This window comes from Ixodes scapularis, unplaced genomic scaffold (assembly GCF_016920785.2).
Source record: "Ixodes scapularis isolate PalLabHiFi unplaced genomic scaffold, ASM1692078v2 PGA_scaffold3__209_contigs__length_174095766, whole genome shotgun sequence".
NCBI lineage: Eukaryota > Metazoa > Arthropoda > Arachnida > Ixodida > Ixodidae > Ixodes > Ixodes scapularis.
This window is the reverse complement of record NW_024609868.1, coordinates 82,689,778-82,709,254: the sequence shown is the minus strand read 5'-3', so window position 1 is coordinate 82,709,254 and position 19,477 is coordinate 82,689,778. Positions and strand designations below refer to the sequence as shown.

At 44.0% G+C, this 19,477-nt stretch overlaps 1 protein-coding gene across 1 annotated transcript in view; it reads left to right on the top strand.

The window, feature by feature from the left end:
- LOC8034391 (collagen alpha-2(IV) chain) overlaps nt 1-14,096 on the top strand; it is a 98,417-nt gene extending 84,321 nt beyond the window's left edge. Inside the window, exons 32-41 of the mRNA XM_029993388.4 lie at nt 107-286; nt 1,990-2,040; nt 2,114-2,302; nt 4,322-4,452; nt 5,237-5,381; nt 6,045-6,281; nt 8,147-8,359; nt 9,586-9,791; nt 9,924-10,010; nt 12,767-14,096. Of these exons, the coding sequence (XP_029849248.3) occupies nt 107-286; nt 1,990-2,040; nt 2,114-2,302; nt 4,322-4,452; nt 5,237-5,381; nt 6,045-6,281; nt 8,147-8,359; nt 9,586-9,791; nt 9,924-10,010; nt 12,767-13,030 (1,703 nt within the window). The 3' untranslated portion in view covers nt 13,031-14,096. The remainder of the gene's footprint in view (nt 1-106; nt 287-1,989; nt 2,041-2,113; nt 2,303-4,321; nt 4,453-5,236; nt 5,382-6,044; nt 6,282-8,146; nt 8,360-9,585; nt 9,792-9,923; nt 10,011-12,766) is intronic.
- The last annotated feature ends 5,381 nt before the right edge of the window (nt 14,097-19,477 follow it).

Here is a 19,477-nt window from a genome sequence, read left to right as displayed (position 1 = left end):
ACTTTTGTACATTTAACAGATTTTTTTTATGTCTTTAACGTAAAGATGAAAGGCCACCAATTCTTAGTTTCTTTTTTTAACGAGCTACAACGCGCACTGCTTCCAGGCCTCCCAACGTCGGAGGTGAGCAAGGGCGACAGGGGAGAACCAGGAAGGCCAGGGATTCCGGGGCCGGCGGGTCTCCCCGGAGACGACGGATTCCCAGGCCTCCCTGGACTCAAGGGGGCACTCGGAGAGCCGGGCGTGGATGGCTTTCCTGGCGCGCCGGGAAGACCCGGTCCTAAAGGTACCCTTCGCGCAACTTCGCCCTTTGGGCTACCGCTTTGCGGGTCAGAGGATATAAAGTGCAAGAAAAATAACAAATATAGTATGGACTATATAAAACCACAACCTTCGCCATAGTTTTTTTTTTAATTTTTAGAGCGCAGCTTTTAGGCGTTCGTTTAGGGCTTGAGCGGCGTCACCGTCGCAGTCGGCGTAACCGCTTGGTGCATGATGGGTAAATTTCTCCGCTAAACTTAGCGGAAAAATTTCCCCACTAAATTTAGCGGGAAATTTCCGCCGCTCAACCTAGCGGGAACTTTTCCCCGCTAGATTGAGCCGAAAACTTTCCGCGCTAAATTTAGCGGAAATTTTCCCCGCTAAATTTAGCGGGAAATTTTCCCCGTTAAATCTAGCGAAAAATTTTCCCGCTAAATTTAGCGAAACACTTTTCCCCTAAACGGGAGGCGAGCTCGAGAGGAGGAGGGGCACACCCTCCTCCCCGTACCTTCCCCTCCTCCTCCTCAAGAGCTGCGCTCTAATTCGGCGTTACAGGGAGCTGTAAACGGCTTTTATTTTTTTTTTAATAGTGTTTTCGGGGAAGGCTTTTCAGAAGCAGGCACAAAAACTCCCACTTCTTATTAGTAAATTTTGTCGCCCTGGTTCAGCCGTCTTGCGGCTCATACTGGGTACCTTCGTCAAAAACAAGCAAAAGTCACGGCATCGACGAAAATCTAGGGAAAGAGGGACAGGCAAACTCGTAGCTCTTCAAGTCTTGCTTCTAAATATAATTTGCTGTAAATATTGATTGAATAATGAAAGAAAGCCAAGTATAGTTTGAAAGCGTCTTGTGAAATTTCAGCCTAGGGAATCCTACGACATGGTCGGATAGAAGGAAGAAGTGCGGCGATCGCTTGCTTCTCTCAGCGGCCGAGAGTGTTCCCATGGCTCATGTCTCAGCATCAGTATCATCATGATAAGACCTCAAAGCTGACAGCAGCACCACAACTGCACTCCACGTTGCATTGGCAATTTCTTACTGCCGTCCCTCTACCCTTTACCGCACAATATCCCCCACTTAGGCGGTTGGCGAAGGGAAAGTCTGAAATGTCTCAAGCCCTAGAAGTGCAAGATGGCGCTGCTGCTTGTAAAAACATTGTTTAAGGGTGAAGACGTGGTGAGCATGCGTCCATAAACTTTTCAAGGCATTTTTTATGCGTGCAAGCATACATAACGAAACAAGGTGAACCCTTGTATTCGTTCCTTGAAAGATGTAACTGACTAGGTAGTATTCCATAGCTGCCCTCGCTGTGTCAGGAGCTGCTTCGTGCGCAAGGCGCATTTCACTCCACCAAGGTCTTGATCTTGGATCTCGCGACGAACACGCGCTGTAAACAACCATTACATTTCCCAAAGAGAGAATATAATACCTGTACCCTGCTCATTCGTCCCTCTAAAATGCAATAAAAGCTACTTGCTTGCTGCACTTCAAGAAAGAAAGAAGAAAACGACGTCGTTTTCTATAACTGAAAATGGAATGCATTATACAGGCGACTTTATTATTTCTATCCCGTAACATCCACCTTACATGTGGTAGGTGAATTGAAAATATTGCATTGGTCGTAGCACGAAAATTCACTGTGGCTTTGGGATTGCAGATGTTAAACTTAGCGGGCGATATTCGATTCTGGGAAGGTTACAAAACACTACTTGAATTTGTTTTTTCAGGATATCCCGGAGGCCCCGGGCTTCCTGGATTAGAAGGTGCACCTGCCTTTGGTAAGAGTCAATCCCCTGACACTCTCCTCTCAATGCCCTGAGGACCACATGAAGACATCATCATCGTTTCCAGATATATACCCTGGTCAGAAGGGAGAGGAAGGTGACCCCGGATATCAGGGCCTGCCCGGAATTCCCGGCCCAAAAGGAGAGGCGGGAGATCCTGGTCAACCGGGTTACAATGGACCCAAAGGCTACCCCGGTTTCACCACAATGGGCCCCAAGGGAGCACAAGGAGACGACGGTTTCCCGGGATCTCAAGGTGACAATTAGTGGTCTTGGAAGTAAACTACTAGGATGTACCCTCATAGATTGCGCAAAGGTAGGGTTTCTGGATATGTGAGGGGGAGCGAAAAAATAGACGTTCCAAATCACGAAAACAAGCTATATGATTCATGATAATTCGTATTCGATTCTCAGTTGATCAATTCAATGCATGGAGTATTCATATAAAGTCATAAATTAAGGGGAGCATAATAAACTAGCATTTTAAAATGATTCGTTATTTGATTATCGCAACAATCGCATTCCTCTTCAAGGTGACAGGTCTTCAAAAATTATAATTCTTCCCGGTCATACATGTCGACGTACACATAAAGCAGGTTCAAAATTGCCCATGAAGCAAATTTTAGAAATGTTCTCTGAGAAACGCGGTCAGCAAGTTCTGGTTTACACCTTATGATGGAAGCGCTCCTATTCTTTATCCTGTATTCACCATGACCCTGCAGCGCCATCAGGCATTATCGGAGAGGGTGAATATACTTGAAGAAAAAAAAAATCTGAATGTGCGGATCACACAATCTCGCTGGGCAATGGAATCCACTCCTTAATAGTTTTAACAAAAAAAAAGGTTTTGCACAATTCAGTTTTAGTGCGGTGTTCTCTTATCTTATTAATGTGGTCTTTTCTTTGGGAGATATAATTTGGAGTTAATAAGTAAGAATAGCTAATAATGCTAGTTATATTGTGATTTATATTGTATGAAAACTTAAAGCGCCAATTTCTTCCTCCTAGTGTCAACGTAAATCATCGCAATCCTTTCATCATATCGGTTACAGTCGCAAAACGGTCATACCGCACCGGAACGAAACGAGCAACACAACTCTGAATTTTTTCTAGTGCAACAATGTGGTTTTGCTGAGAAGGATCCCAGACAATGCAGGCGTACTCTAAAACTGGTCATACATATGAGAGATAGGCGAGCTCTTTGATAGCTTTAGTTGATTTCTTTAAATTTTGATTTAAAAATACAAGAGTGTTTCCGGCCATCATAACAACATCGTCAATATGGGCATTCCAAGTGGAGTCCGTGAGACGCCTAAACATTTAATTGTTTTCTCTAATGGCATGGCTACTTTATTTAGTTAATAACATGTTTCAACTTTTGTTTTAGTTTTACGGGTGAAACTAATATGGACACATTTTTTTACATTTAGTTCCATCTTCCACATTTTACACCATTGTTCTATTCGGTTCAAGTCACCCTGCAGCCGTCTGGAAATCACCTGATCCGTTTTGCCTGTGTTAACAACACAATAATCCGAAAACAAACGTACCCGTGAATTTACACCGTCATTAATTTCATTAACAAATATTAGTGAAGACGGTTGTCTCCCACCGCATATGCAATCGCAAAAGCAAGACAACAACACTCGCTCAAAGCAGACGAATAATAAAATTCCGTGTTCTCTCGACAAACGTGAGGTTCCCGAGAAGACGCCGCCGTCGGGTGGCCCTGTGTGACTGCTTCGTATTTTACGACGCCGGCGTCGACGTAGACTCAACGCGAAACCAGCGTAGCAAAGAAAACAACAATTATGCTGCTTTATTTACGATTTAGTAATCATTTCCGGTCCGATTTATACTTTTCATGGTTATTCAAGCGGAAATTAGAACAGTAGCTCTAAAAATCGCGAACGAAAACGTGACCGAGGGCAGGTCTCTCGTTTAACCAATCGCTGACGCCTCTCTTGTGACGTCGCGCTTCTTGGCCCCGCATCGGTCACGTGAGCTCCGCTTCTCCTGGCTTCTCTCACAACTCTCGGAGGGTCGCCCCAGTCGATCCCGGTACGATTATTACCGCGACTGTTTCATTGATTTGCGCGGCACTCAAGCGCCGGTTTTGGCTGAAATATTGGCAACGTGGCCTGAGACGTGCCTGAAACCCAGTTCAATCGCCAAAAAGACGTCCGAAATTGCCTTCATTGTCCCTTTAAACTTCAAATGGATTTGAACGAGCTCTAGCGTCAATTTATAATGGGTGATTCGTACTCTATCCTAGGTCTCGATGGAAGGGATGGCTCTCCTGGAGAGTCCGGCTTTCCAGGCCTGCCAGGACTGAAAGGAGCCCGGGGTAACCCTGGCTACCCTGGTCCCTCCGTTCCTGGACTTCCGGGAATTGATGGTTTGAGGGTACGCAGATAATTGTTTTTAATGCAACGCAAACTTCGCTTTTGGAACTTCGATGATATTCAGGTCAAAAAGGCTCATTTTAGCCTTCTACAACTGTCAGAACGTGAATGGTGCCACTGTACAGTGTGCGAGGAAGCTAGCCCATAGGCTTTGTCAGCCATATCCCCTCCAGTCCCAGTTACCTAATCAGCTGGACACCGGAATCTCAATATTTTTAGATTTTTTTTTTTTTGCGGTTGAGTTAGTATTTTATTTGTAGATTGGACTGTTATTGAACAAGACAATATTAAGCTTTATGAAGGGAAGTAAAAAAAAAACCTCGCCAATACAGATATTTGACTTTTTTTCCTGTCCGTTATTCTTTCTATGTGCTTACCCAAACACTGTTTTTTTTTTTTTTTTACAAGTGCAGCGTGACAACCAGATGTTAGACGTTTTCCTGCATGATAATAACGTGGTCGCATTGTTTTATGATGTGAACAATAACTGAACTGCTAGGGACTCGTGTTCAAATAGATAGAAACTATCTCTCTAAGCCCACTTCAAAGCACTCTATTAATTAAATACTAGAACGCATCATGCTAGCTCATCAACTTTTGTTAAGAGACAGACTGAATACATACTAAGTAATATATCTCCTGAGTCGACTCCTGGTTGTTTATCTGTGAACTTTCACGTCTTTTCATTTTATCGTCTTACACAAACCTGTTCTTTTTTTTTTTTCATGGGCAGACGTAACGCCATAAAAATAAGAGCATAATTTTATTTCTGCTATTTATTTTAGGGCAACAACGGACAATATGGTCCAAAGGGTGAAAGAGGCTATCCCGGAGAAATCGGACTGCCAGGATTTCCTGGAGTCAAGGGAGAACGTGGGGACGACGGCCTTCCTGGAATTCCAGGCAAACAAGGCGCTGCCGGTTTCCCCGGTGGGTACATATACGGCCATTATGAATTGCAGAATAAGAGCAAATAGATATTACACCCTTAGGTTACTACAAAGTGCAATATACTTGTAGAGTATTACAAATACTCTACGACTTACACGAGATGCCAATGCACACAAATCAACAACTGTACTAATGAAACGACACTGATGCTTATGCTACTTCTCAACAAGGCGATTTTTACACAGACCAAACGAAAATCAAAATCACTGAAATGTCCGAACGCTAGCCAATATTTTGCAAGGAAAGGGTATTTCAGAAATTAGGATTCTTTGAGCGAAAACATTGGCTACCCCTCCAAGGATTCACTGGGGTATTTCTCTTAGGACTGCTTTCAAGTCTTTCCTTGATTGTCTAAACATCCTCTAGGCAGCTTTCTGAATGTGTAGAAAGCATAAATACAAGTTTATTTCCTCTGGTCAAATCATCCAGGTACATTCCCAGAAAATACTGCATCAGGATGATAACTATGAACATAATATTTTCAGCACTCATGTATGCCTTTGTGCTCACGACTGTGCAGTTTAGAATTTTAAAAAAAAAACGCTACTATGTGCCAGCCATTGCTGTTTGCAAAGGAGACATAACATTTCTTTCACGTGTATGACGTGTCCATCTTCGCACCATTTTTCTTGTGACCAAAAGGTGTCAAGGGAGAGCGCGGAGACCGTGCTCCAATGGTGGCGGAACTCCGGTTGAAAGGCGAGCAAGGAGATCCTGGAGAAAATGGACTCGACGGCCCACGGGGGCGGCCCGGAGAAGTGGGCCTGCCCGGTAGGGACGGTTTTCCCGGAGAATCGGGAGACATCGGTCCCCCCGGGTTCCCGGGCCCCCCGGGATACTTCGGTCCGAAGGGACTTCCAGGGGACGACGGAGACAATGGTACGTTCGAAGTATGAATAATATCGTAATTACGCCGCCTTTTTTACTAATATTTCACTAGAATTCCATCGTTATTATAAATAATATTCTATCGCAATATTATGATCACCTCATATTTTATTTTATTGAATTTTTTATCATTATCTTGTAGTAGGCCGAGTTTGGTGAGGCAGCAAGGCGGTGGCATCATTCGAGTATTTCACGCAGCGCATCACATTTATTGTAGTGAGACCGCAGCACTGTCATGCCACCGCGAAGAAAAACATACTCCACAATGATTTCGCGACATTCCTTATCACAGGAGCGAACACTAAACGAACACAGCGAAGGCATCGGCGTTGAGGAAGCTTGCGCTGGTCTCGACGGGACGCGATTTTCCAAGCAAAGGCACAGAGCACAGTGAACACGACTGTACCACACAAAAACTGCTACAAAAAAAAAATGCTCGCATCACAACGATTTCGCAACGCAACTTGTCTCAATGGCGAACTCTAAACGAATGAAAAAAAGGATCGGCAGCGCTTTCGTCGGTCTCGTCCAACGAGGCTTGCGCACTTGGCACGTCGACGGCGACTAAGTTGGACATCGAGACGATCGCTAAATTCTTACACAAAAAAACTACCGCGCACAGAGGCGGATACCGCCACAGCTCTGCAACGTAAACCCGGGTCACTTCGAGAGGTCTGTGTCTCTCGGCGAGAAGGACGTTGAAAGCAGCGCGCGACATTTAGAAAAATATAGTTCATCATTCCCTGATGTTAGTTACGTCAATTAGTGGAAGCGATTGGCTGTCGGAGTGAATCCAAGGTGGCCAACTCGGCTTTGGCTTTCTTCACCAAACCTTCGGTATCACGTTCTGGCCTAGGTAATCAGTACTAGTGAGCGTACTTCCCATGTAGTGGCGCTGCCGTCGGAGCCCGATGCCGCCACGACATTCCATTGAAGCTTCATAATCAACAACCAGGCGGTTTTTGGTTATGTTTGATTCAGTTTAAAATATCTTTTCTCGCCTTTTTAACAAAACTTTGATGTTTCTAAGGTTCTACGGCTACCTACGTCATGTTTAAGCAAAGAAATGAGCTCTAGAATTGCGTTTTCGTGCCCCATTAACATGCCTATTTACCTTATCACCAATTTATTTCACAATACCTACACACACACAAACTTTTTTCCTCAGTATGTCGTACATACCGTCGCACATATTGATATTAAACATGCATAAAATCATAATCATAGATCAAAAAAGTTAATTTCTAGATTCTCAATTATTGTTGCTGCCTCATATGATCCTGGTAATGTTTTCAACAAGACAGCGCACGTCCCTTCATCAACCTACATTTAGATTTATAGAAAAATAATTGTACTGCCTATCTTCTATGCTGATAATCAGTCGAATTTACGCCATGAATGGGTATCAGATCCTCGTATTCAAGATCACCAAAAACAAAGAAACAAACAAAATGATTTTAAATGAATATTAGAGCACACGCGAAAGATAATAAGTGGTAGTCAAGGGGCTATGATAGGAAGAATAGGGACCGCGCAGCGAGATCATGCATACTTGGCATGACTGAACCTGAGACGGGGAAAGAATGTGAAGACATTTGAAAAGAGGAACACCACGCGCAGTATCTTTCGTCTTTGGAAACTGTGCTTGTCCCTCTTTTTACGTGTCTTTTCCTCCCCTGTCTTGGGTTCAGTTATGTCAAGCTATGATTAGCCACTTTAACGTTTTAACTTCAATTATCAAAGAACACTCAGTTTTTTTTTATTTGTGCTTGCATTCAGTTATAAAAACACCCCTCTTGGAGCGTCACGTATGCGCCACGGAAGTGCTTCGCTTGAAAAGGTTTTTGGCTACGCAGGTCTCCCGGGATACCCTGGAACAGTCGGAACACCAGGTCGCCCTGGCAACAGAGGACCGCCAGGAGGTCCGGCCAAATCTCGGGGGTACTTCTTCACGAGGCACAGCCAGACATCGCGGGTTCCGCAGTGCCCGAGGGGAACGTACAACCTCTGGGAAGGCTACTCTCTCCTGTACATCCTAGGAGATGAGAAAGCGCACGGACAAGACTTGGGTACGTTTCAATTCTCCGTACTTTTAAAATAAGATTCAATCACGTAAATGTTGCGTTCGTGCCTGCAGTCTCAGAATCTGGCAAGACTGTATATTTTGTGTTGATGGAGTATTTTTAATGCAAATAACATTTTTTTGTTGGAAGTAGGTTTCTTTGTTGTTATTTTTTTCGCACATATGCATTGTGGAACCGCAACTCTCAATGTAGAATACGTTCTTTTCTTCCTCCCCCGCCAAATGGTTTTAGGACCCTTTCAACCGGGCGCGTTTCCCTATGCTTTCTAGCTTTACGTTATTACTCACAGGGACACCCGTTCTTCAAATGTAGAGTGCAAAGTTTTTCCTCCAAACTGTTTTTTATGCTTCGTATGAAGTGCAGATGTCCCGGTGACTCCCGTCTTAAGCAGACGTAAGCTCCCCTAACTTTACGTGAAGTAAGAAAACGGGGCTGTGTGAACCGGCCTTCACACTTTCACCACTCACGTGACATTTGCTAAGTATGGTGGCTGATATTTTGCCTTCCAAATTTAACGGATATGTTTGACTCTACGTTCAAACGTATTGTGCATACCCTACGCATAAAAGCTTTGTGCGGCTTTATCAAAAGAGGCTGCAATCTTAGTGTCAAAATTGCACTATGCAGAACTGTAGATTTGATAACAAGCAAACAGTTCACACAGATCTAAGACAGCTTGCGGTTCCTAAGCGTCAAACTGTTTAAAACAGTGACACCGTGTACAAAGAATGAAATAGGTTGCACATACAAGCTAGGGCGCGCGCGGGATAGACATGTTTGTGATTTTCATGACTGTAAAGCTTGCCTGTGATTACATTGAAGCATTTCTGTAGGCAGTCCTCTTGTCGTAGGCTATCTGGGATACAGGAATAATAAAAAAACTACGGTTTTTGAAAATATGTTTGAGTATCTCAAGAAAGCGTTTACACAAACACAGTTCCTAGTTATGGGTTTCCTGATCTTAATATTTGTTTACGTTCTGAGTTACAACCTGGAGTACTAAAAAGTTGTTATTGAAGTGTACAGCATTATATTTTGAATGTTCTCCACGGGGTACTGATTTAAACACAATCACGAGATCAATATTCACATAAAAACACTGTAATTTAATTCAAACATAAACAGAACTTTCCAATAATGTTATAATATGCCTGATCTTTCCCGAGACCAGTAAATGTACAGTCATGTCCCTGTATTTTTACTGATTTCAGGAAGCGCCGGTAGCTGTCTTCGGCGCTTCAGTACCATGCCGTTCCTGTTCTGCAGTTTGAACAATGTGTGCAATTTTGCTTCGAGAAACGACTACAGCTACTGGCTGAGCACACCTGAACCGATGCCGATGGCAATGACGCCAATCGTGGGAAGAGATATCCAGAAATTCATCAGCCGATGCAGTGTCTGCGAGTCCCCCACTCAGGTTTGAAAAACTTCAAGAAACTCGGCCATTCCTACACTTTACTTTAAGATGCTCGCTATATTTGCTTAACACAGTGTCAAACTTGAAATTGTCGGGTCTTTTTCTCTTGTCCTTACTGGGATGTTTTTGCAGGTCATAGCCATACACAGCCAAACTCTGGAAGTGCCAGAGTGTCCTCAAGGCTGGGATGGCATTTGGACTGGATACAGTTTCTTTATGGTACGTAACATTTGTCACCGACATGTTCTTATTCGTAGAATTTGTAAATCTGTATATACTGTTTATAAGGAACTATTTTGGTGTGTCAAAAGGTGAGGATTAAAATTGTGTTTATTTATTTATTTATTTCAGATACCCTCAGGGCCAAAGGCATTAGAGAGGGGAGTGGGTACAATGTATAAGTATAAAGTTAAAAAATGCAGTGGTTATTAGTACAGTAAATTGACTCTTATTTATACAATGTTAGCTATGGCGTTCTTGAACTGCTGGGGATCTTTGATTGTTGCTGTCGGGGCGGGAAGGCCATTCCACTCCACTGATGTGCGAGGAAAGAATGACTGAAAAAATGCATTAGTTCTACACGATGGAATCCCGACTTTATGAACATGATCTAATCTAGATGAGATGTATTGGGGGGGTAAAATATGTTCGGCGCGCAAGGAGGGATGAAGAAACAGTTTGTGAAAGAGACAAAGACGAGAGATTTTGCGGCGGGATGTTAGGGATGGCAGATCAAGGTTAGATTTCATTGTACTGATGCTTGCAGTTCTATTATAGTTAGACAATATGAAACGAACAGAATTATTTTGAACCATTTCAAGTGAGTGTATCAAGTTTTCGTGGCTTGGATCCCAAACCGAAACGGAATATTCGAGTTTAGAGCGAATGAGGACCTTGTAGAGTAGTAGTTTTAGGGATGAAGGTGCTTTAGCAAAGTTACGTCGAAGATAACCCAGCATGCGGTTAGCGTTATTAATGACGTACGAGGTGTGAACGCTCCAAGTTAGGTTAGATGAAATGTGGACACCAAGGTATTTATAAGAAGATACGGCGTCCAAAGGCACATTATTAAGAGAGTAGACGGGCGAGTTAATATTTTTTCTAGAGACACGCATAAGTTTACATTTGTTAATGTTTAGTTCCATGCACCATGTTTTGCACCATACAGAGATGGCGTTAAGGTCAGATTGAAGAGTGGTTATATCGTTATCACATAAAATTTCCCAGAAAATTACACAGTCATCTGCAAACAAATGAATATGGGAAGAAACACAAGAAGAGAGGTCATTAATGTAGATAAGAAAAAAGAGAGGGCCAAGCACAGAGCCTTGGGGCACGCCGGAGTGGACGCCACTTGGGGGAGATGTGAGGCTGTTAGCTGAAACGAACTGAGAACGGTTAATGAGGAAGTATTCGAGCCATATAAGAAGTTTGGGATAGAGATTAAGCTGACTTAATTTAAGAAGTAAAAGCTTATGACACACCTTATCAAATGCTTTCGAAAAGTCTAAAAATATGCAGTCGGCGAGTGATGATCGGTCAAGAATGGCGTTTAGTTTATGAGTGAAAGATACCAATTGAGTTTCGCACGAATAAGTTTTACGGAAGCCGTGTTGTGAAGGTGTGAAAAATGAGTTCGATTCAAGAAAGTTAGCGAGGTTAGAAAACAGAATGTGCTCAAAAATTTTACACGGGATGCTTGTGAGCGAAATGGGTCGATAATTAAGGGGAGAATTCTTGTTACCTGATTTGTGGAGTGGAACAACCTTTCCCACCTTCCACTCAGCAGGGAGATAACCATCGTCAAGGGACTGTTGGAAAACTTTTGATAAAATGATAGAAGAATAAACGCTGGTACTTTTTAAAAATTTTGGGTCAATTAAATCGCAACCAGGGGCAGAAGATTGTTTGAGTGATCTAATTACGCTTTCAACACCACTGGGATCAATAATAACAGGAAACATTGCAAGGTAATCACATGAGTTTACATTAGGCAATGGGACGACTGTAGTTACGGAAAAATTGCGTGAAAATATATCATTAAGAACGATGGCACATTGATTAGAGGGAATGACATTACCATCACTGTTGACGAGAGTGATATCGTTATTATCTTTTGGGTTAATAACACGCCAAAACTTTTTTGTGTCAGTTGTTAAAGTATTTTGAAGATACTCTGCTTTAGCTTCTCTTATCGCTGTTACGTATTCCTCGGAAGCAAGCTTATATGCGGCCCAGCGCGCATCGTTTGAAGAAAGTTTAGCTGACCTGAACAGTCGTTTTTTTTTTTGTTAGATAGACGTTTAATGCGAACGTTAAACCACGGTGCGTTACTGTTAGAGATAATAGTGCGAGTAGGGATGTACTTATTCGTTAGAGCATTAACCTTGGTTACAAACATATCCCAGTTATTTTGTACGCTACGTTTATCAAAATCCTTCAAAAAAATATCAAGAAACACGGATAATTCAGAATTAATGGCTTCAAAGTTCGCATTCCTGTAGTTTCGAATAGTTTTCATTTTTTTAATGGTTGCATGGCTTCTTTTTTTTTTTGCCACAAACGCTTGTCTCTTTAGAAGACAAATCATCAACTTGACGTTTAGTTTATGACGGCCAGTCTATTTGAATAAAAGTTAAGGCCCCTCGGCACAGTACCGTTTGCTTACGTCCGTTACGTTACGGGATCTTACGTCTACTTGCGTCGAGAGTCACCGGAAAACTAGGGGTTCGTACAAAGCGTGGCAACCTATTTAAGGAGTAGCTTTGCACGTGACGTACCAAGGGTATGACCCAATGACTCCTAATTTAACCGTAAAACGTAAAATAACGCTGCTGTGTGAATGGGACTTCAGGGTAAACTTTGAACCCTAGCTAGATTTTAGTACAAAGTCACTTCAATGGAAGATCGCTTCATGGGTCTTTAATAATTTCTTCAATCGCTTAATCCTGAATTATTTGTGTTTCTCACCCTAGAACACCGATTCCGGAGCAGAAGGCAGCGGCCAGCCCCTGGTGTCTCCGGGCTCATGCCTCGAGGACTTCAGGCCGAATCCTTTCATTGAGTGTCACGGTCACGGACGGTGCAACTACTACACGACCGCGTACAGCTACTGGCTGGCCACTATCGAGCGGAACGACATGTTCCGCCCTCCGGACCCGCAAACGCTCAAGGCGGGCGACCTCCGCACCCGCGTCTCTCGCTGCCAGGTCTGCAGGAGGCGGGTCTACGTTCCCTAGACCATACAACCGAAATTCGACGTACTTGGTGGGCGCGCGTTAAGGACGCATTGGTCGGTGTTTGCAGTGACCTAGCCATGCTATGCATCAAAAATCTGCCACAATAATTGTGCCTTCCACAAACGCAAGCTCTTCTCTTTTTTTTCTGATTGCTGCTATTGTTGTTATCATTGTTGTTTCTTTTAGAAAGATTAGTCTCTTTTGTTATCCTTGTTTAAGTTGCAATCAGGACGTGTTTTTTTTATATGTCAGCGTTTTTTTTTATAATGTCCAAACTTCGGAAAAAAAAAAGAATAAAAGCTTCATATACATGAAGCTCACAAAATTTTATAAGTGGGTGGTTCCTGTGTTTTATGGGACGTGCATTGTAGTGTTTGTCAAGCTGCAATAAATTTCAGTCGACGCTAGTCACCTTTTACATTATATCTAACGCCCCCTGCTGCCTTATAAATATCAACAAGATATAGATATACGACATGTACAATTGCTTTTTTTTACTTTGGGTTACAACATCCACGGGGTCAGTCCTCGTTCGCACTGCCTTGGACATTAGGGGAGCAGAAAGCGCACGTTTCGTTTTTCTCGGCTATATTAACTTAAAAAATTGAGGTACGTACATTATTTTCATAAAATTGCTTAATGTGGTAGGAAACAGATATGGTCGAATAACCTAATAGGTGATTGTTATTGGCTAAATTAAATGTATTCTTAGCTATCGAAAGAAAGTTTTTGTCAAGGGCTGTTATCACTTGTGGTTTCATCATCCATATTGCCAATGGTGCAGACACTGCCAAATCATAAAGCTGTTTTCCTTTCAAGCATTACTCACACCCCTCTTGGTAATCTGATTTGTTTTGTTGTTCCTCGTGTTGTATTCTGCATATTTGTTAATAAAATATTCAGAACTGCCAACGCTGCTTGTAAAGTAGAAGTTCTAGGGTGCATCCCTTCGCGTCTTGTTTGTAATTGAAAAAAATTAATTTCCCACGAGACATATTTTTACTTCAATTAATTGTTTGTACACTCAATTTTTGTGTACATAAATAAACGTTTTTTATCTATTCTTTTTTTCTTATATTAAAATAAGCTATATGAAATACGCTATCACTCTAAAAAGTCTGTGCGTCTACTTTCACGCACAATACTCGGAGAACCAATCACCGCAACTTACGGAGGCAGCTCTGCGAATGACGATGCCAAAACTCATGTTTAGACCAAAAAACGCAGTCTGAGTTGTGACATTAAGCAATGCAAAACGTCACGCTTGCATTGATTAATGCCAAAACTGCCACTGCGTTTTTTGGTCTAAACATATGTTTCCGCATTGTCATTCGCTGAGCTGCCTCCGTAAGTTGCGGTGATTGGCTCTCCGAGTGCTGTGCGGGAAAGCAGACGCACGGGCTTTTTTTAGAGTGTATTGGCGAATTAGTCAATGCCGTAGGACATTCCGGGCTTTTCTTGAGAGCGACTCCTGGGCCTGTTTGCTCGAAGAGCTAACCGCGGCTAAAGTTAGCCGCAGTACCTAGGAGAGGGATTTTGAGATCACGTGACTGGGCTCTGTAGGGATGCAGGGAAACATGGCGGTGCCCCAGTGAGTGAGCGCCGCTCGCTTTGGAACTAATATGTCGTTGTAGCTGCAATATCAGACGCGTTAGTCAGCAACGAATAATGCAGGAGGCTTTCGCTTTGCCTTACCTCACTTCAACCGCAAAGCATGGGCAATGACATCTCCGAATTCTTTAGATAGTGTTTCGATTCTGGGCATTCCCAAGCCTAAATGAACGCGATAATTGTCGGCATGGCAACGTCTTTGGAAAGCGGATTGTTGATAGCACACGAAAGCAGACAGCGTACCGACAGACTTTATTCTAAATTATCAAAGCATCGCGAGGAGAACGCTGGAAGTGTAATTCTACGGTTCACGCGCGCTGGCCTTCCTCTTATAAAAGATTTGAAGTAAAAAATCGTAATAAGGTTTTAACGAAGCGCGCGCAAGGCAAAATTTGTTTTATACTTTTTGCTTTATAACGGTTGCTACTGCAGACGCCAGCACGTGCGACGCGTGCAACTACAGTCGTAGCATGCACCTCGGTGCTTGGATAATTTAGAAACAAGGTCTGTTTGGACGCCGTCTGCTTTTGTGTGCTATCAACAATCCGCTTTCCATAGATCCGTTGCTCTCGGGCAGGAGGCGCGAGCGTGTCCGCAGGACGCGACCATGTTATGCTGGCAGCACCATTTAGGCGGCGCTGTAACGTTCGATTTTGCACGTGGCCACGTTCGAATGCAAGATCTGTCAGCATCTGTAGACGCGCGATAACAAAACGTCTAAAAAAAAAAAAACAAAAAAAAAAACATTATGCAGCTTGTGGCCTCAGCGTCCCATTAAATATTCCTTCAAGCTTATTGCTCTCTTTCATAGCTTCCGTGAGCCTGTATGTTTCACTTTACTGGATAGCGAAGCCGAAGCTATACTTGCTAAAGCATGTCCCCTGAATGATGCTCGCACTGCACGAGCTCGCGTGCTTGGCAGGGCCACTAAGAGCTCGGAGCTCGCTCTTGTAGCCTCTGCTACGCTGGCACTTAGAATGGAACGGAGTATAAAAAACTGTAGTGGGGAAGGGTATTGACGCACGTTCGAAACGCGAGCCAAATATTCTATTTTGCTCGCCTGGAGCGCTGCTCAAAACTTGAGAGCTACGGGCCTATAGACGTTTCTATGCCGACAAGTATCGCGTTCATTTAGGCTTAGGAGTGCCCAGAATCGAAACACTATCTAAAAAATGCGGCGATGTCATTGCCCATGCTTTGCGGTTTAAGTGAGGTAAGGCAAAGCGAAAGCCTCCTGCACCATTCGTTGCTGAATAACGCGCCCGATATTGCAACCACAACGACATATTAGTTCCAAAGCGAGCGGCGCTCACTCACTGGGGCACCACCATGTCTCCCCGCATCCCTACCGAGCCAGTCACATGATATCAAAATCCCTCTTCTAGGTACTGCGGCTAACTTTAGCCGCGGTTAGTGCTTCGAGCAAACGGGCTTTGGCCCCGAGTCGGCAGCCGGTGTCTGACCGATGCTGTGAAATTTTTCGTATCCAATCTTTGGCTGGTCGTGCGATAAATGGCCCAGGAACTAAAAACCGAGACTGATCTGCCACCACTCACTGCTAAATAGTCAGACATAAGCCAACAGGTTTGACCAATGTTTGCCAGATAGTTGGCGCTGGAATGCGCCGACGTTGGCGCGATTTCGCGCTGGATCGTTGCATGGCCCTTCTACTTAGACGACACGTCTCCGTACAAGAAAATCCGGCAAATGTATGAGGTCCTGCCAACAAAATATTTACTGCACGTCATTGCAACTTTGTAACCTCATTGTGACAATGAGAATTAGTGTTGTAAACTTTGATTAAGAGTGTGTAGGGAGAAGAGCTCACTTCTAGTAGGCAAAGGCTCAAGTCTAAGGTCTTAATAGCTATTTATAGGCGGTCGAAAGCACTGATCTGTGATTTAGATATTTTCACTGACTATAGACCGTTCCATTAGGGTCATAGCAAAGAGGGTAAAAAGAGAAAAAAATGCCTTCCCTTTCTCACCCGCCTGTCGTCTGCTCCGCCGAGTGGGCAGTACCTAGCATCCGGCTGGCGTACAAACTCTGTTTAAAATCGCGTCATTTTGAAAATTTCAAGCGCAGATGCGCAGATTTTGGTATGCCAGTTACCGTGTATTACTATGCTAGATAAAAAGACTAACAGAGTACAATTGCGCTGTTATCTGCGTGCAAATAAAAAAATAGGGAAAACTCTGTCAGACTGGCAGGTCTCTCCGGCGAAAAGTGAATCCGGTGGTTGTACCTTTTTTACTCTACAGAGTTCGTACTGGTGTAGGCCTTTAGCGACCATGAATGGATGTCTCAAAATAATAAAAAAAAAACGTGCTCTCCTGCCGCAATACACGCAGTAGTTGAGCGCAGTGCTGCCGGCTGACTCAACTGCTATTTAAGTAGCGGAAAAAAGATATGTCAGTTGATCATTTACCGAAGTAGAACAACAGAGAGCTCTAGGCTGATTTTGGAGTAGCCATAACTATTCTAAGAACGCGAACCACTTCACAACGGCAGCCACGAGCGAGTGTTCGATGTTCCGTACAGCCCGCCGATACAGCCCAAAGATGAAGAATGGCAACCTCCCGTTTTGTCGTCTGCTAGCGGAGTCATGCGCGTGCCCTCTCTCTCGTTTTACCCCGCCGAACCCGAAGAATTTCCCGCTTGTATGGAGAGGGCGCTGCTGTCGAACAAAATGGTGCCGCGAGAGAGCGCTAAATGGAATGGCACTAGCAGCTTCAGAAACGCGCAGGCCGTGATGAATCCCGGGCTTATTACAATCGCTCCGCAGTCAGTGAAGAGTTTTAGTGTTGTGTATAAGAGAAAACGCAAGCGCTGTGCGTCTGCGTTAGCGTTGCGTGCTCCACGATGCGCTTGCCCATCGTCGCCATGTGCTAATTCAAGACCGCAGTTTGGGCGCTCCGCGCAAGCTCAGTGTGGAACACACAACGCTAAAGAAAACGCACAGTGCTTGCGTTTGCTGGTATACGCCATGCACAACCCGGTCCATATTCACATTGTACGGTAATAGGGACTTTTAGTAGACAGTGCGCTAGAGCTTCGCTTTGCGAGCGGGAGCTCGTGCCGTCAGTTCGAATCATGGACTGAGCAAGCGGCTGCTGGGCACGCTTTCCGCAGCGCACGATCTACTAAAACTCTCTTATATACATTAAAGGGAACATAAAACGATTTTTCCACCTTCACTAAATACTATTTAGAATAATACCCTAGCGTTAATAACCGAATAAACTTGCCTTATTTTTTTCTAACTGCTGGGCCGATTTGAATAAAGTTTATTCTCTCTCTCTCTCTTCTAGGCAATGACAGTCGCCAAAACAGTTCAAAAATATGAGCATCCTTCATCACCTCAACTCAAAACCAGAACAAGCGGCCACGTAGCCGGGTGCCCAAGTTATGCCGCCAACTTTAATCCTAACCTCGCGCTGGGGTCGGCAAAATAGAGAACGCATTATGAGCTCCAGCTATTCTCCCCGCCGCAGTGGTTAGACGCGAGCCACTGAACCGAGTGTCCGCCGAGCATTGATTGTTGCGTGCCGAAGTCCAGCGCTCACACAGCTCTCGTGTCCAATCCATAAGCCGCGCTCGACTCTCATCAGGCGGGTGGTTTCGATCCCACAATTACATCATTAAGCTTAGCGAAGGCAATACTGAAAAAATAGTCCTCTTTTATTTCCGCAATGTCACCGCGACAAAGAAGCTTCTGAATCAGTGGCGGTCTGTGCGAGTACACTTAGGCCAGACTAGGACTAGTACGCCTCTGCAAAGTCATGGCCTCTTTAAGGTCACTGAATCATGGGAAAGCAGCACCATTGCCAGATCTCTTGCCTGCTAGCCGGACACAACTCTGACATGAACAGACGACCAAACTTCGCAAGGTGATTGGCTGACCGGTGTCAGTTGCCACAGAAATTGCTTTTTCGGTACATTTAAATCTTCTAATATTCCAAAGGGTGGGTCTGAACCAATCGGGCTAAGATCACTATGGAACATCATTGAAAGCGTTCCCTGACAATATAACGTGAGCGCGTCTGCAAGACGCGACCATGTTATGCTGGCTGCACCATCCACGCGACCATAAAAAACGTCGCGTTAACGTTCGATTATGCACAAGCCACGTTCGAATACAAAGCATCTTTTAGCATCTGTAGATGAGCGATAACAAAAGGTCTAAAAATAAAAAAAAAAAAATGAAAAAGAAGTATGCAGCTTGCGCTCTCAGCCACTCTGCTGTCATTTATAATGGAATGGAGTATAAACATCTCTAGTGGGGGACGCGTAATGACTTATGTTCAAAACGCGAGTCACAAATATTCTATTTTGCTCGCCTGGAGAGCCGCCAAAAACACGAAAGCTACGGGCCTATTTGTGGCGAGATTTTTCGGTGGCGCTCTCCTATGGCTCCCTCTCGTGACGTCATTACCTTGCGAACACCAAGTTCGATAGTGTTTGTAAAAAGTATGGTGGAAGCTTTATATCATTTCGCTCTGAAATAAACCCTGCCAGCACAGTCAAAATTGAAGATCTTTCATTACTCTTAATTCCGTCGAAGAAAAAAATTTTTTATGACGTAATAGTCAGCATTCGGCCCAATTGTGGCATGCCGACCATTGCGACGCTTTCTATCACTCACGTCGCCAATAGACCGATTTTACGTTGGGCCGATGCCACCAGCCAGTTTGGCTCGCCACCGCTGCCGCAATGCATCGAAGCAATAACTTTAGTCTTTTTGCGCGTGCGACAACCCCCGCTGGAGCTCTGTAAGTTCCAAGTACGAGACAGCACGAACCGTCTCGTGCACTGCAGGTAGCCTCCTGTCAACAT